This window comes from Furipterus horrens, unplaced genomic scaffold (genome assembly GCF_987537825.1).
Source record: "Furipterus horrens unplaced genomic scaffold, mFurHor1.1.pri manual_scaffold_13, whole genome shotgun sequence".
Taxonomy (NCBI): Eukaryota; Metazoa; Chordata; class Mammalia; order Chiroptera; family Furipteridae; genus Furipterus; species Furipterus horrens.
Window position 1 is genome coordinate 32,756,618 of NW_028327183.1, and position 18,454 is coordinate 32,775,071.

The window sequence follows — 18,454 nt, forward strand, 5'->3', positions numbered from 1 at the left end:
GTCTGGTTTGGGATCTTATGGAGAAAGTATTTGGTCTTTCACTCTTAAGCATGACATTAGCTGTAGGTTTTTGTAGATTTTATTCTATTTATGATATGCTGAGAGTTTTTATCATGAATGGGTGTTGTACATTTTTATTTTTTTCACTCTACTTTTTAAATCATTTTTTATTTTCAATTACAGTCGACATACATTATTATATTAGTTTTAGGTATACACCCCAGTGATTAGACATTACATAATAAGTGATCATCACGATAAGGCTCGCACCCATCTGACACTATACATAGTTATGAGACTCTTATTGACTATATTCCTTATGCTGTACTTCACATCTCCATGACTCTTCTGCAACAACCAATTAGTACTTCTTAATCTTTTTACCCTTTTCACCCATCCCTAAATGCCCTTCCCATCTGTCAACGTCCTCTGTATCTGTGATTTTGTTTCTGTACTGTCTGTTCATTTATTTTGTTTTTTAGATTCAATTGTTGATAGATATGTATTTATTACCATTTTATTATTCATATTTTTTATCTTCTAAAGAAGACCCTTTAACATTTCATAATACTGGTTTGGTAGTGATGAACTCCTTTAGCTTTTTATCTGTCCTTCAATTCTAACTGATAACTCTGCTGGGTGGGCTAATCTTGGTTGTAAGTTCTTGCTTTTCATCACTTTGAATATTTCTTGCCAATCCTTTCTGGCCTATAAAGTTTCTTTTGATAAATCAGCTGACAGTATTATGGGAATTCCCTTGTAGGTAACTAACTGCTTTTCTCTTGCTGCTTTTAAGATTCTCTCTTTGTCTTTAACATTTTGCATTTTAATTATGATGTGTTTGGGTGTGGGCCTCTTTGGGTTCATCTTGTTTGGGACTCTGGTTCCTGGACTTTTATGTCTATTCTCTCACCAAGTTAGGGAAGTTTTCTCTCATTATTTTTTCAGATAGGTTTTCAATATCCTGCTCTCTCTTGTCTCCTTCCAACATCTCCGTAATGCAAATGTAGGTATGCTTGAAATTGTCCTAGAAGCTCCTTACACTCTCCTCAGAATTTTTGGATTATTTTTGCTTTTTGCTTTTCTGATTGGGTATTTTTTGCTTCCTTATATTCCAAATCACTGACTTGATTCTTGGCTACATCCACTCTACTGTTAATTCCCTGTAAATTATTCTTCATTTCAATTACTGTACCCATCATTTCTGACTAGTTCTTTTTTATACTGTTGAGGCTCTCACTAAGTTCATTGAGCATCCTATAACCAGTGTTTTGAATTCTGCATCTAGTAGATTGCTTGACTCCATTTTGTTTAGATCTTTTTTTTTCAGAGTTTTGTTCTGTTCTTTAATTTGGGCCGTATTTCTTTGTCTCCTCATTTTGGCAGCCTCCTGGTGTTTGTTTCTCTGTACGAGGGCAGGCCGCTTGTAGTATAGGCTTTCTCCACTAGGTGAGTGTTCTAGGAACCCATCTGTATCCATGTACCAGTTGGTGTTGTGAGAGGCTGTGTTTGGCTTCAGCCAAACAAGGTACCAGGCCTTTTTTCTCGTGGGCTTTTATTACCTTTGAAAGTCAATCCCAGTTCCTCAGGGCCTTTTGGTAACAACCAGAGCCCAAGCATGCCTTCTTTAGGCATGACATTCCAGTCAAAGTCTTGGTTAACAAAACCTTTATTAACAAGGAAAATCCTTGTCCTTCTAATATTCGCCAAAATTGCATTTCCACGCTTTATACTTTCTTTTGTTCACTTTCCTACATGTGAAGTTTTTTGGGGGGGGCGGGGGGTGCTGGCTCATTTATTTATTTATTTATTTGCTTTTATTTTTTTTTTCCACTAAAAATTTTGTTTGTTTGTTTTTCTATTACGGTTGTCCCACTTTTTTCCCCATTGCTCCCCCCACCCTGCCCACCCCTTCTCCCACAGCCAATCCCCACCCTGTTGTTGTCCATGTCCATGGGTCATTTATACATGTTCTTTGACTGTACCCCACCCTCCCTATTCACCCAATCTCGTCTCAAGCAACTTTTTTTATGTTTCCCCAGATGAAAAAGTCCTCCAAGGGAAATGTTTAGCCAATGTAGAAGGAGGTGAAACTAAAAATGGCAGAAGCAATAAAAGGCATCAAAATTCATGAGTTCAAAAACTATTTTGAGCAATGGAAAAAATGTCTCAATAGGTGTATTGCACCAAATGGAGAGTACTTTGAGGGTGATGACTGAAGTTTAAACCTGTAAGAATAATATACATTTTTTAATAAATTCCGCTTTTGGGGGGGTCCCCCCTCTTATTAGGTAGAGCAGCTACCTCTCCCAAGCTTGGCAGAGTGGCCTAATATGTACTGTCCTATAGGGTCCAATGACAGCCTTCCCTGTCACCCAAGCTGGTACTCAAGATATGCCCACTGCACTGTGTGAGCTGTGTGCACCCTCCTCTTATAGTTGAGCCTTGATTGCTGTTAGCAGGTTAATAGGAGGGATTTACCTAGGCTGATCTGCTGCAAGTAGTGGCTGTGAACACTGACTGCTGTTCTCTGACTATTTTGGAGGATCAGCTGTGCAGAGGTCCACCCCACAGCACAGGACGTAACTTCAGCAGGGCTCTGGTGCCTGCTGAGTCCATCCCTTAAGTGTGTTGCTTGAGGTGGTTGGATGGTGGTACTTCAACGTGTCTGAAGCTTTCCACTGGATGCACAGGCTCTGAGGCTTCGCGGGAGGTTCAGGCCAAGGTCTGCTATCATCTGTGTTTTCCCATGGCCACCTGGCATTAGCTGCAAAGCAATCTGCAGATGGTTGCTATTTGTGCTGGGGTTGGAGATACTTAGGCAAGGCCAAGCTGTGAACTGAGGCCTGCTGCTGCAAGTGCCTGGCCTGGGGCCACTTAGTAAGAGGTATGGGGCATGCTGAGGCTAGATGCTGCTTGTTTGAGAGAACTTAGGACTGAAGCATGACCCAAGACCAGCCATTCATACGGAAAAGCCACTGATAAAAGCCTGAAAGTTGGATGAGGTGGAGCCTCAGGGAATCACCAGGCTGGGGCAAACAGTGTGAGCCACGTTGATGGAGTCTCAGATATGGTGCCTGCCTGCTGGCTCTGAGGGCTCATCAAAGGAACAATGGCTTCCACCAGCACTTCTGTCTGGGATAAAGTTTCCCCTCCAGCTCTCACCCTGATGCCAAATTATTCCCGTCCTCCCCATTTATCTCTGATGCCTTTCAAGCTGCTGCCCCAACACTAGAGCTCAGAGGGAGTGAATCTGAGTAAGTGGAGATCAGGCCCTTTAAGAGGAATGGCCTGGGACTCCAGAAGCCATCGTCTTCCTCGGCCTCAATCCCTGCGGCTCTCACAGCCAGAAGTTATGGGTACTTCTCTTCCTGGCACTGGAACCCTGGGCTGGGGCTGGGACCCCTCACTCCTCAGGGGGGACCTCTGCCGCTGAGATATCCCTCCCAATTTTTATGCACCACACGTGAGTGTGAAACCAGCCTTTTCTGTGTCCTTGCCCCTCCGACTAGTCTCAATGTGGTTTCTTCTTTAACTCCATAGTTGTAGGACTTTCATTCCAGCTTGATTTCAGGCAGTTCTGAATGATGGTTATTTTGTAGCTCAGGTGTAATGTTGATGTGGTTGTGAGAGAAGGCAAGTACTGTGTTTACCTACACCACCATCTTGACTGGAAAGCCTGTTGTATGTTTTTTAATGCTTTTTTCTGCATCAATTGATTTTTCTTCATTAGGCTAATTTGGGATTATATTGATTGATTTCTAATATTGAACCAGCCTTGCATTCCCAGGACAAACCCAACTTGTTTGTGGTGTATCAATTAATTTATATAGTGCTAGATTTGATTAGTTAACATTTTGTTAAGGATTTTTGCATCGATATTCACGTGGGATTTTGATCTGTAGTTTCCTTGTACTTTTTTGTCTGATTTGGGTATCAGTAATGCTGGCATCATAAAATGAGTTGGGACGTATTCCCTCTTCTTCTATTTTTGGAAGAATCTGTACATAATTAGACTTAATGTATATATTTTTTAATGTTTGATAGAATTGCCAAATTACTCAAATTACTATTTGAGTCTAGAAGGGTTTTCTTCTTCTTTAAGATTTTAACTGAATTCAACTTTTTTAATCATTACAGGACTATTCAAGTCATTTACGTATTTCAGGTAAGTTTTGTTAGATTGTGATTTTTTAAAGGAATTGGCCCATTTAAGTTGCTGAATTTATGTGCGTAGTTTTTCATAGAATTCCCTTGTTAACCTTTTAATATATGTAGAATCTGAAGTGACACCTTCCTGTTGATCATACTGATCATATGTATCTTCTATTTCTTTTTTCTTTGTTATTCTTGCCAGAAGTTTGCCTTTTTTTTCTTCCCATCTTTCTTCAAAAACTAGCTTTCGGATTTATTAAATTTCCTTTACTGCTTTTCTCATTTCAATCTTAGTTTCTGTCTTATCTTTATTGGTTTTTTTTTTCTGTTTGCTTAACATTTTTTCTCTTTTCCTAGTTTCTTTTCTTTTTCTTTTTTTTTACACACAGACAATTATTTAAGACCTTTATTAACAAGTGCTTGGAGTTTGTTGACTTATTTGAAAATATGAAGTTGTAAACTCTTATTAAAAATTAAAAATGAGACACAAGGAGACTTCCACCCAATATGGAGGCCTAGACTGACATACTCCATCTCCCTCTACAACTAAGAAGGAATACACCTACCACAAATCCAGAAATAACCAGGAGTTCCAGAAAATAAATGGAAGTCCAACATGTAAAGTTATAAAGCAGTGGTGCTCGTACAGATAGGTAGGAGGGGTGAAACCGGGGCGGAGAGGTCAAGCTGTGCTGGTGGTGGCAGCAGCGGCGACAGCGGTGGGATAGCGGTAAGCACAGACACTCATATTTAAGGGAAGGCAAGAAGTACCTGGGGAGCACCCCTGGCTGCAGACCAGACCTATCAGCTTGTGATTCCAACACTGGGGAAGGCAGACCCCCATTGCCTTGGACTGTGAGGCCCAGAGAGTGTGGGGACAGAGGAGGAGGCTCCCTGTCTCTCAGCGGAGAGTGAACATCAGGAATTCATTTTGGACCCCCACCCCCACAGAAAACACCACAACGTGGTGGGAAGGGTCACCCAGTTGTGACGAGTGCACAGGGCTCTGCCCCCTATAGCATAGGAGGTATGACAGCCCTGCCCAGGAAGCAAAGGTAGACAAAAAACTGTCAGGATGGCACAGATTATGATAGAGATCCCGGTGATGCAGCTGACCAGACAGCAAATATCTAATCTAACAAAGCAACAGATAGGAAATCTTTCTGAGGCACAGTTCAGAGCTTTGGTTATAACAATGCTAACAGACCTAACAGCAGATCTTAAACAAGCTAGTCCTGCTGAAATGAACAAAAACACATACGAAACAAGTGGTGAGGGAAAGAAAACCAGGGGTCAAATCAACAAATCGGAACATAGGGAAGGAACAAATAGTCAACCAGTGCTGAAAGAGGAAACAAAAAGTGAGGAATATGAGCAGAGGCTCAGAAACCTCTGGGACAGCTATAAGTGAACAAACATTAGAATTATAGGGTTGCCAGAAGGTGAAGAAGAAGATCTAGAAATTGAAAAATTATGTCAAAAAATAATGAAGCACAACTTCCAGAACTTGGGGAAGGAAATAGACTTACATGTTCAGGAAGCACAGAGAGTTCCAAAACAACTGGACCCAGGAAGAACGACTCCAAGACACATTATAATCAAAATGTCAAAAATTAAGGATAAAGAGAGAATCTTAAAAGCAGCAAGAGAAAAGAAGAGAATTATGTACAAAGGCGTCCCAATAAGACTATCAGCTGATTTCTCTAAAGAAACTCTGCAGGCAAGAAGGGACTGGCAAGAAATATTCAAAGCAATGAAAAGCAAAAACCTACAACTACGATTATTCTATCCAGCGAAGCTGTCATTCAGAATAGAAGGGCAGAGAAAGTGCTTCCAGGACAAAGTAACACTGAAGGAGTTCATCAGATCCAAACCACTGTTATATGAAATGTTAAAGGGACTTGTTTAGAAGAAGGGGGATCAAAACTATGAGCATTAAAATGAAAACTGTATCACAACAACCAACAACAGAAGCGAGGGAACTGAAACAAAGGCAAACTAAGTAGGCAACGAGAGTGGAAAAAGAACTGTAGGTATGGGGAACATATTGGGGGGAGGTCAGCAGGGAGGGGGAAGGGGGGAAAGGGAGGGAGATGATGCAGGAATTAAGAAACATAGTAGGAGGGAGTGGAGTAGAGAGGAAGATGTTGAGAAGGACTATATGCACAACCAATGGGCATGGACTAAAACGGGGACAGCTGGAGGGAGGAGGGTCACTGGGTGGAGGAGAGCAAAGGGAAAAGAAATTGGGACAACTGTAACAGCATAATCAATGAGACATATTTAAAAAAAATTAAAAATGAGGTCTTTAAAAATCTCAGCTTGACCAGATATGAAGCAATTTAAAAACCTTTAAAGGTGTATTGAGAAAAAAACAGGCTTCCAAAAAAATTGTCATTATCAAAAAGAGACATCTTTAGATAAAAGTAATAAAAAACCCTGTGCTGCTTAGATAATTCAGATGGTTCTAGTTGTCTGGTCATCAGGCACAAAGCAAGCACTTAAGGTCTTCAGCTACAAACTTTTGTTCATTTCTTAATGCTGGGATTTGATATTCATTTCTTCTGTTGGAGGACAAAACCGGATGATGATAGAGATGGTAAGCCAGAATTTCCTCAGGCCCCACCTGGCTCAGCCTTGGGAGTGGACAAATTCTTGCTAGTGGATCGGCTGCTTTTGACTCTTTGCCATCTTGTGGTTTTGGGGGCATCTGCATCAGTAATTGAACTTGTAGGGGTACAGATGTTGAGGTGACTACTGACCTTGGGTCTCACACCTCCTTGATTTTCCTTATCTTCTACTTTGCCGTCCTCTCTAGGCTGTCTTTGGTGAGGAGGCCCCCTTTGAAATTGTGGAGTATAGCCCCAATACAGATTCTGTCTCACTGTCTACCTTGTTCTCCTGCACCCTGGTTGTCAGCACCCTCCATCACTTCTCCCTGACCAGGAGAGGTGAACCACTATGGCCGGTGCTCACAGGGTCTCCACATGTAGTAAGGTGGGAGCTGTCGCCTGCAGCAGGATTGGTGCTGTTGGGCCTGGCCTTCGGGAGCGCTCTACGATCCCTCATTTTTTGCCCACTCTCACTGTTCTGGTAATTCTGCTGGTAATTGCGTGGAGGATCCATGTGCTGTGGGTAACATCTATAATGGTTATGGTCTGCTGCATATTTACTGCCACAGGGGCCTGTAACATTTGCTGCCTTCACACCCTGCTTCCTTCAACATCAAATTCCAGTCTCCCCATCTCCTACACTACAAAGGTACTTTCTGGGTTATTCTTTGTGTGTGTGTGTGTGCGTGTGTGTGTGATTAAAGCAAGATTAAGGTTTATTTGTTTCACACATTAAATGCTAGGAAGGCAGACCAGGTTGCAGTTGTGGCTCCGTAATTATAAGGGACCAGGCAGACTCCTATACCACTTCTCTGCCATCTTCAATATGCAGTTTCTATGTTGTGGTTCAAGATTGCGGCTTTACCTTTGGTCTTTACATCTGCATTTGATTTTGGTGCCTTTTAGTGCTTCTGCCACTTTTTGTTTCACCTCTTCCACATCAGCAAAGTAGTTCCCTTTGAGGACATTTTTTCATCTGTCTGGATGAGTATTTCTTCTATATATCTTTGTTTGCTGGACTTCCATGCAGTTTGAATTTCTGGAACTTCTGGTTGTTTCTAGTTTTGAAGTAGTTGTATTCCTTCTTAGTTGTGGAGGGAGACACAGCGTGTCTGTCTACGCCTCCATCTTGGTCGGAAGTCCCTCCTGGGTTATTCTTTATGGCAGTCTGATAAACAAATACATCTTCCTTGGTGTCATTTCTGTTGTTGAAACCATATGTATTTTTTACATTGAACCATTTTACTGTTTCCAAAACCTTCGCTGTTGTGATCTTTTTGTCCCCACCAGAAGGTGCTGCCGATGTGAGGCCACCAGGACCATTGCTCCCTGCCTTGGTGCTCATGGGCCAGGCTTGGTGTCAGCAGCGCTGAGGGTGGGGGCAGCGGGCAGCTGCTGGATCTTGGCCTCGCTGCTCATGGTTGCGGTGATGGTGACTGGGCTGGCCGCAGCAGCTGTGGCTCCTCCGGTTGTGGTGGTAACCAGGCCAGCAGCAGCGGTGGGACTGCTCAGGGCTCCGGGGTCTGCTCTCTGCTCCCACTACCAATTGAACTTCTTGTTTCTTAAAGTGAAACTTTTACGTTATTGGTTTGAGGCCTTTTCTCTCTTCTAATATGTGCATTTAATGATACAAATTTTCCTCTAAGCATTGCTTTTGCTGTGTCTCCCCCAATGTTGATATGTTGTACTATATTTTCATTTTCATTCAGTTCAAAATATTTTCTAATTTTCCCTAAGACTCCCTCTTTGACTCATGGATTATTTATAAGTGTGGTATTTATTTTCCAAGTGTTTAGCATTTTTTCTGTTATTGATTTCTGGCTTATAGTCAGAAAACATGCTTGATGTGATTTCAGTTTTTGTAAATTTGTTAAGATATGTTATATGGCACTAAATATATGGTCTTGCTTGGCGAATGTTCTGCTGGTTTGGGTTGGAGTGCAAATGTCAATCAGATGCAGATGGTCAATGGTGTAGTTGAGTTCTTCCACAGCCTTGCTGGTTTTCTGGCTACTAGGTCTGTTACTAAGTGTGAGGAGTGTTGAGTTCTCCAACTAAGCCAGCAGTGACTTACCACCGAAATGCACCTGTGACCTCACAGGGGCCTCCTCTGCACCTGGTCTGCCTGGCACCACAGAAGCCCCTGCTCAGCTCCTTATAAAACCCAGCCTCGCTCCTGCCCTTCACTGCGATCACATTGGAGAAACACCAAAATTCCCAGCTTTCCACAACCACTGGAATTCCAGTGCCACTCCCTCCTGGCACCCAGGTCTTCCTCCTGGAGCTGCCCTTGCTCTGTTGACTGCTCTGTCAGCTTCCTTCTCACCAAGCAAAGTAACGCCCTCCAGAGGGCTCTCCAGCAGGTGCTACAACTTGGAGCCCCTCCATAGCTGCAGGCAGGGTGCAGGCAGCTGCTTGCTTTTCCTGCCCGTGGTTTGTCCTAGAAATGCCTTGAACACAGGATTCCATGGGAAGCCAGGAGCATGGCTTTTAGAAGTGGACAGGCAGCTAATCCAGCCAGGCTCATGTTCTGAGACCTGGCCACTTGCTCACACCTTCTAATCTATAGGATGAAGCTGTTTCAGGGGAAGAGCTGGCCCACAGCCCTGCCCCAGGCAAGGCGAGCTCAGCAAGCAGCCTGGCATGATTAAGTTTGCATTGAAAGCTGTGCTTCTCAACCATTTCCACAAAGTGTTTGATTTCAGAAAAGCGTTGGTCCTCAGGTTGGGCAGGACGCAGGGAAGGCAGGTGGAGACCCCATCCTGGGAGGTGTTGCTCTGATGCACATGTTTCTCACCTGCACCACAGGTGACCCCAGGCTTGAAGGAGAAGGAAGGGGAGCTCTTGGTCAGGGGACCCTCTGTTTTCCGGGAATATTGGGACAAACCAGAAGAAACAAAGAAAGCGTTCACCTCCGATGGCTGGTTTAAAACAGGTAAGGGGGCAGAGAAGGAAGAGGCACTGGAGGAGGGGGTGCTGAGGGGAAGGGAAGGGAGCGTAACTTGGCTGCTCCAGGTTGTGACCACACCTGGACACCCCAGAATCTTCTGTCAAGGGCAGAGTCAGGGCCTGGGGGGTGTTCTTTGTGTCTCTTATGCTCCTGGCTGCATCCCCCACCCAGCACCTCTGCCCCCTGCCAGCCTCTAGAAGGAGGCTCCTGAGGCCACAACCCTCAGGAGGGCTAGCAGCCCCTGCCTGGTGGTCCTGTTGCCCCTCTTGGGTCAGGACGCCCCCCTTCCCGTCACCACTGCACTCTTAAGTCAGAAAGCCTCCTCACCTCCTCCCACTTACCCTCCTTAGCCCATCATGCTTTGTAAATATTCCCCTCCCCCACTCAGGATTAGAATTGTTTTGATAGACTGATCTATTTTGGGTGTGGGACATTCATTTCCCTGTTCCCTACTAAAGTCTGCGCTCTGTGTCACCTGCCCACTCGAGCAAGTATAAACCCATTGCCAGAACCTGGGACCCCATGGCCTGGGCAGGAGAAGGCTGCACTGCTGGAATGCACTGGTAGGGCCCCCATGCCGGCCTCCCCTCACCTGGGACCTGCACCGAGCTTGCTCAAAGGAGCCTGTGTCCCCGCCCCCAACGCTCTGTGCGCGCTCCTCCCCCACCTCCTTCTGCCCAACAGTTGACTCTGCTGATACTGGGAGAGTTAGGTTTGCAGCTGCATTGATTCCCTGGTGTGCGTGCTCATCTAGACCACGCACCAGAGCATCAGCTCCCTACATCTAGGTGGGGGGATTCTGGGTGGCTTCTTCTTTTCTTTCTGTCTATTTGTAGTTCTGAAACGTTTGTGCTGAACACCCATTAGTTCATAATAATCTCAAGGCAATATCTTCGAAAAAGAAGGACGTTTTCACATGTCGTCATATGTGGTCCATAATCAGAAATGTGCCTTAATCTCTGCTCTTCTGGGGGAAGAAGTAAGTGCTCAGGAGAAAGAAGGCCACCCTCAGGTGGGGTGGGGGTGGGGGATGCAGTCGGGGTCACTGTGCGAATCTGACTGAGGGAGGGCGTGGAGAAGATGGCCGTGGCCCTTAGCCCGGTAACCCGGTGGCCCCATTGCCTGTGCTGCTTGGGACTGACACTCACACATGTCATCTCACCAGGCTCAGGTCAGCATGGATTTGTAGGGGACGAATCCTGTGTCCGCTCTCCAATCTGTTGCTGAGGTCATCAAGTGACAGAGCAGGGGGCGCTGTGTGGGCCCATCGAATGGGGACTTAAAGGAGAAGGGACAGATAGAGTCCTTCTGGGAGGTATCAAATGGCCCCCTTTTTGCCCCCATGCAGGTGGCACTTAGGGCTGGACTTGGTGATCCCAACCATCAATGACTTTTTCTCTCATGCACCCTGGCAGTATATCTCCTGGCAGTACCCCGTCCACCTGGTCCCTTGACGCTGGGCAGAAAGCAGATTTGTGGAGGGTTCTGAAGGGTTTGCAGATTGGGTGTCTGTCAGCCCTCAGAACAGAAGCCAGTGCCTCAGAAACCCTGACAGGAGAATCTGGGGCTCTGGTCAGCAGAAGACCCCTGGCTGGGGACCCAGGATCGAGGTTACCTGTTTTGGGCCCTCCTGTCCTGCCCATGACAAGACGTTGTCAATATATTAATACATGCCCGTCTGGTTTAACCTCTGTAAACATCTGCAATAATACATGTCAGTCTGGTGGAAACGAACCTCTGTGTGTTATCATCCTTCAAATGCAGAATTTAGGAAATATTACTTTTTTAACTAATTGTGCTTTTTATGCATCCCTCTGAGTAGTCCTGATTTGGAAACCTGATTTACTTTGTAGCCATCTTCTTTTATTTTAAAATTCTGATAAAAAGCTGCAGGTTTTTTTTCTTTAAAAGCACAGGAACCAAAACCCTGTGGATTTTGCCAATAGCTGACTGAGCGCTAGGGCGGCAGCAGTGCAAAATGTGAGGCCGTCAGCATTGGAACATTTCAGTCACTGCTCCTGATGAATATTTCAGTTGAAAAGGAATAGAATGCATTAATTATTGTAAAGAGATGTCTTTAGGAGAAAATGATTTTGAAATTCAGTTTAATTTCATTGTAATGCACTGCAAACAGGAAGGGAGTATGTGTGTTTAATTGGCTCTCGGGGGTGAGGCCTGGAAGCCGCATGCCTTTGTCACAGGCCATTAGCGATACAGACTGCATAATGAGAGCGTGCAATCAGCTCACAGCTGCAGGCTCCTGCGGGGAGAGCATGATATTAAATAGAAATCAGGATAAATTAAACTTAACCCTTTCCCTGGCCAGCCCTTCCTGCCATGCAGATTCTGCCCAGAGCTGGAGAAGGGCTGGGTCAGCCAGCTCCTCTTCAGTGGCCTCCCATGTCTGGATGTCAGAAGACAGGCCAGCCACTTCAATTCCAGCCACTTCAGCCCTCTCTGCCCTGTGTGTGTCTGCCTTCTTCCCCGCAGCCCTATTCTGCCAAGGAGAACGGTGGGGAGCTCCTTGCAAGCCCCCAGGGCTCCTGGCCACCTCTCAGGGAAGAAATCAAAGGTCTCCCCCAAGACACTTCCCGGACAGCCACAGCAACTTCTAACTCTCTTGAGTTCCACCTGAGCAATGCCACACCCTCAGAGAGGCTGGTCAACAGCCACAGGCACCAGTGTGGACCGAGTGCAAGGGGACAGGTGGTCTAGGACTCCGGCAACCTTGGAGTTTTACATTGACCTTGCCGTTGGAGTTGAGGGCATAAGGGTAAGGACACAAACATGAGGACACATGGTGCACATGAGAACACAGAGATGAGGATACAAGACAGACATGGGGACACTGGATGGTGATAAGGACATGGGACAGAGCTGAGCAAACACTGTAGCTCCTACTGTCTTCTTGATGCTTTTGCCCTGAGCAGTTTTGTCATTTGAAAGAAACTGATAACTGAATATGAGGGAACAAAAATGGCCTTGCTGACTTACTTCAAAGGGTACGCGTCATACACTGTTTAATTTTGGAAAGTTCCAGAGTAAACAGTAAACTATGTTCACCTAATTTTAGAGAAATGTGTAGAAGGTATTTAGGTAACTGGAAGAAAGAACCATAGGAAAATCACCAGCACATTACCAGAGTGACTGGTGATGTCTTTTCCTTTTTTCTTCTACAATGAGCACATGATATTATTATCAGAGACAAACATTAAAAGCTATTTAAGGAAATGACTAACCAGTGGAACAGCAGAAGAGAGCACCCTGACGTGGACTGGCTGGGCTGCCCAAGGTTCGCAGCCTCGGTGAGCACGGAAATTCTATAAGGGGCCACTGTCGTCATGAGTGAGGGCTGCCTGCGCAGCCCAGGGAATCACTCACAGAGCCCGATCAGCCTCGAGCAAAGATGACAGGCAGGTCACAGAAAGGAAGTGCAGCTGGCCAGACATACGGAAGATGTTTCACTTCCTAGTGATGAAAGCGATAAACATGGAAACAAAGACCGAATCCTTTCAACCAAATTGGCAAAGATTCTTAAAAAGCTGACACTCAGTGCTATAAGGCCTATGCTCCCCCACACTGGTGGGACTCTATGTCAAGAGTGTTCTCAGGAATCTGTTTAAAGAAAATAATCAGAGGTGGTCAAAAATGGATGCACAAAGATGTCTGTGGCAGAATTATTTATGATGTGAGAAGTTGGAATCACTTTCTCACTGTTGGGGGATGGTATATACATTATGATCCATCCAAACAGCAGAATAACGTGAGACCTTAGTAACCATGTTTTGAAGAATAATGACACAAGAGAACCCTATTGGTGTGTGTCATGTACACGTGTGTGGGGGGTGTCATGTGTGGGCATGTTTGGGTTTGTTTATGCGAAGCAGAGAACACTGACTCTTGTTATCACTGAATGATTTTAATGTCTTCCTCTGTTTTCTCTCCTTTCTGTATTTCCTCAATAAGCTTTGTTACTCTTATAAACACAGACAAGTGTAAATTGTTTTTAAATTCTACACTGAAGTTTAAACCTTCTCATGTTAAGGAGGCCTCAAAATAGCACTCAGGAGTGACATTTGCTCCACTCACATTTTGCCAGGACAGCTTACTCATGGCTGCTCTGAGCTTTGATACATTTCTCCGACCAGGAGTACTTTTATTTTGACCAATAAATCATAGCTAGGAATTAGGCAAAGTGTTGAAATGTAGGGACCCCAATGACTCATGTTAGTGAGTGTGATAGCACATGTAACTGCAGGTCGTCACAGCCTTCACATCTGGGTGACCAAGAGGGAGCATTTCATATATGAGTCTTGCTTTTCCCCGGAAGGCAGGGCCCCTGTTCCAAAGACACTTGGTGTCAGTGGCTGTTCCGTCTGCAGCTGTCCTGGGTTTCCATGACTGCTCGAGGCTGAGCCCTGCTATGGCACACGTGGTCCCCTTTGTTGCTGGCACCTCTTGTGTGCAGAAGCTTTTGTTGTAGTGCAGTCCTGTCTGGCAGCCATCTCCTTTGTGAGTGCTTCTTTTGTTATGTCACATAAAAATCCTTTGCTCCCAGTGGTCATAAAGATCCTCTCCCATATTTCCTTCTAAAACGTGTCAGCCTTAGCTTTCATGAAGTTCAGTCTTCAATCCACCTGGACCTGGCTTTCGTGTGGAGTGACGCAGCGATGTCACGGCACATGTTGCCCTGCACGAACCACCCTGTTGCCTGTCGTGTGTTGAGCTCTGCCGCATTCAGCTGCTGCTGGGCCTCAGTGCTGTTCCTCTGGCCCTTTCTTTTTCTGCACTGGTCAGTTCTAGACCTCTGGGCAGAGGGTAAATGTTTTTAAGTTTTCGTTTTTCATGGCTCCAAGACACCACTGGTTTCACCAGCTTGGAAATAATAACCATTATACCCCAAGACTTTTTAGCTGTTTCTTCGGTATTGATCTCTGGGTCCCAAATGACTCCTGAGACCGTCGACCCCGGTGTCCCCGCAGCACTATTGTCAGCAGTTCGTGTGCAGTGTCTGCAGTGTGAGGCCCTGCACATTCGTTCAGACCTGAGCTGTGTGGGAGCCGTGGCTCTCGTTTCCCCAGGTCAGGAAGGGCCTGTTTTTTCATCACCTACGTCTGCATCCCTGAGCAGCTCCACAGTACAGGCACGTGTTGCCACACTCCCTCCTTAGAAGAACCCCGCTCTGTGTCCTGCTGCCCTCAGCGGAGCTATCACCTCCCCATCAGCACACGGCTCCCACCTGGGCCTCCCTTGCCTTCGCTGCCCTCCTCCCTCCAGGCTAGACCTCCTGTTCCTACGCTCATGGCTTCTCTCTCCTCTCCTCTCCGCTCCTCTCTGCTCCTCAGGTCGGGCCACATCCCCAGGAGCCTCCTGAGAGTGGATACATGTCTGGCAGTGTCTTCACTCTGGTTGGCTGGGTACAGAATTCTGGGTTAGAAATTGTCCCTTTACTGGTTTCTAGCTTCCATGTTTGCTGCCAGCTTCAGCCATGTCATTCCTGGTGCTGCATGACCTTCCTCTCTGTGGAGCCCTAGAGAGTCTTTGTCCCCAGAGCCCTGCAGTCCGACGGGCCATGCACTATGGGTGCTTCGACCTCCCTCCGCGTGCTAGCTCTCTGGAATCCATGTCCTGTAGTTCTGGGAATTGAATGGCTGATTTTCTCCTCTCTGATACCCAGTGACCTCTGGTGGCGTAGAGTGAGGAGGGTGGGTGGGGCAGCTGAGCCCCGGACACTCACAGGCCACCTCCTCCTGCCTGGCCATCCAGGACCCTCCGTCCCCAGAGAACGAGCTGTCACCATGCTGTGAGGCCAGGCCCCACCTGCTTCTCACTTTCGGTCCGTCGGTCCCCTCTCCTCTGCCTCCCCTAGGGCTCTGCCTGAGCCTTTGGTGTAAATCAGCATCCTCTCTCCACACCTTCACAGGGCTCAATGTTGTGAAGTCTCTGTCGTTCTTGACCACTAGTTCATCTGCTTTCCAGCTTCCAATATTTTTGTTAAACATAATCTCCTTTCTTATGCTCCCTGTTTAAAATTTGGTGCCTTAGGAAAGCTACTGTTGATTTTGTTTCAAGAAGGAGAGACCTCATGTTCACTCTACCATTTCTCCCTGGCCATTTCATGAGGTTTCTGCTCCTGGAAGTTATCATGTCTTCATTTCCTTCTGCTGTCTCCCTTGGTCTCTGTCCCTCAGGAGTGGGTCGGAACAGCAGCTGCCAGAGTCTCTGCGTGGCACACAGGTGGCAGCAGCTCCTCTCATGCCACGGGCACCTGTCTCTGGAGCCCCCAGGATAGCAGCACCATTGCCCACCCTGGTGGGTGACCTGTAGACAGAGTTGAGACTGAGTGGACACACAAGGGGCTTCAGGGCGGAGCATCAGGGCCTGACAGCAGTGCTCTGCAGCTCCCCTGGTTTCTTCAAGGACCAAGAGCTCAAACAAATGCAGGATGCTCCATGACCACCGTAAGAGCGGGTCTGGGTCTCCTCCACTTTGTGTCTTCATTCTCCTGCCCTAGCTTTCTGCACAGCTAGGGACACAGCATGTAGGGTGCTGGCATCCCCCCATCAGGAGCTCAGGATCCTTATCAGGACAGGGACTGTGCTATTCCCATGTCACTGTAGGGTCAGGACTCTCGCCCAGCTGGAAGCACTTCATCCAAGGACCACATATGGGTAAGGCCAGGCCTACTGCCCATGGTTCACCCACACAGCCAGAAAATTGGCCTCTTGAGTATGGGGAGGTTCATTTTCAATTATAGGTTAAAGCAGAGACACGAAGTGGCATTGGTTGGAGAGCAGTGCATAATCCTGCTGCAAACCCACGTGCCTGAGCTCTGTACAGCACCACTGTGATGTTCACCCTCTGATTGCAGGCAGGCGTCAGAGCCAGGAGGTAGGTGACTGATTTCAGAATCAGTGCATTGTGATAAATATGTTGTTACATAAAGTGAAAGTTGTTGATTTGTTTAGGGTCTTTTTGTTTGAAGCTCCCCCTCAGCAACACGACCCTCTCCATGGGGCTGACCTCTGTCTGTTGCTCTGTTGAGACTGTATTTGGCTTCCATGTACCAGACCCTGAGGATGCGGTGGAGCCCTAAAGGACATAGGGAGGGTCCTCACCCTCGCTGATGCTCATCCAATGACTCTGCACTGAGAAGTCAGAAATCACAAGCCACACGGAGAGCAGGCAAAACAAGCAGGTGTCCGGAGGCCTTTGAGAAGGAAACAGCCTCCCGCTACATGTGCAAAGCAGGAAGGGATACAGCACTGGTTCAGAGCTGGAGAAATACTGTGCATTGGAGGATTCCACCCTAGAGTCTCCCCTCTGCTTTGTGAAAGGCCTGGTGCCAGCAGGGCCCAGTGGGCACATCAGGAACTTGGGATTTCATCTGTGGGCCTTGGGAAGTCTTCTCCTGTATGCCTAGAAAGGAATTCCAAAGCAGCCAGGTGGACAAGGATTCCGATGTGGGACAGCCAGTAGCCATGTGATGGTGACCACCTTGAGGGCCAGCACATGGCTTCCTGGCCGTCAGGGCCCACTGCATGCGTGCACATGCTCCAGGTGAAGAACTGCCACCCCCAAGTGCCGGGTATCCCAGGAACCTCCCTGAGGCAAGTGTGGAGCTCAGCTGACCACCTATCAGCTGGCTTTGTTGTAAAGACAAGTATCTTGATCCAGCTGCCGTAGGAATTCAGGCACAGCCTCTTGCTGATGGATGGCTGCCACGTTCCCTGACACACAAGCCTGGTGCCTCAAGAAGGACACGGAGCTGGCACTGACACTCTTTCCAGTCAGCTGCAATGACGCTCTGGGTCTGCCCTCAGCATGCCTCAGTGGAATGTGCAACTCTAGTGCAGTTGCTGGGTCAAGTGGTGGCCTTACCTAGTCAGCGTTCCCCTAGGCATGTGCACACATCCTCCAGGAAGGGAGGCCATGGGGCGTCAGCACTTCACTGAGGGAAGAGGTGACTCAGGGTCACCTGCACAGCCCTGCCGAGGGAGCCATGGCTCCTGCGATGTTGTGAACGTGCCAGGGCCGCAGGGCCTGACAGTGCCCCAGACAGGCTGAGGGGCAGGGCAAGAGCGGGGCTCTCCCTCGGGATAAGCAGAACAGGTGTTCCCAGGAAGGGCACTAACACCCGAGGAAGAGTCCCAGCCTGATCAGCGGCATCTAATTAGCATTCTGATAGGCTGTTTCCCACATTTGTGACACTTATTTCTCAGTCGTAAATTTGGTTAATAAAAATTCTTCCTTTAAAAGATTATTGCTTAATTATGTGCAGCAGAAGCTGCAAGTGACTTGCATAGGGGTGAGCCCATGGGGTAGGGTGTGCTCTCCTGGAGTTTTGGAAGGGTAATTTCTCCATAAACCAAGCAGCAAGTTCTTAAAACGTTTTATTTTGAAATACAGATTCATAAGAGGGCGCAAGTAATGTGCAGAGAGGTCTTTGCATCTTCGGCCAACTTCCCCAGGTGGCAGTGTCCCACGTAACAGGCACGTCACCAAAGCCAGTTCCCAGGCTCACTCAGGTCCCGCAGCTCCACATGCTCTGGTGTGCACACAGGCAGGTGCGTGTGTTCAGCTCCCTGCCCCCTTATTGTGTGTGAGGAGCCATGTAACGACCACCACCTCAATAAGAGCATTTTTGTCACCACAAGGCTCTCTTGCGCTGCAGCTTTGTGGCGTTGAGCCTCTTCCCCTCTACTGACTGCGCCTTAAACCCTGGCCACCATCATTC

The 18,454-nt window shown here is 47.0% G+C and overlaps 1 protein-coding gene across 10 annotated transcripts in view; it reads left to right on the forward strand.

Moving 5' to 3' along the window:
• Positions 1-18,454, forward strand: part of ACSF3 (acyl-CoA synthetase family member 3) — a 76,981-nt gene that overhangs the window by 47,979 nt on the left and 10,548 nt on the right. For 9 of the 10 annotated variants that reach the window (XR_016507872.1, XR_016507874.1, XR_016507873.1 and 6 more), the window contains one exon: positions 9,576-9,702. Coding sequence is in view for 5 of the 10 variants with exons in the window: in XM_090261202.1 (XP_090117328.1) it covers positions 9,576-9,702 (127 nt within the window). In the remaining 5 variants the exon portion in view is untranslated. Of the gene's footprint in view, positions 1-9,575; positions 9,703-10,175; positions 10,697-11,065; positions 11,452-18,454 lie in introns of those variants that run through there. The other variant, XR_016507876.1, reaches the window with a different exon arrangement.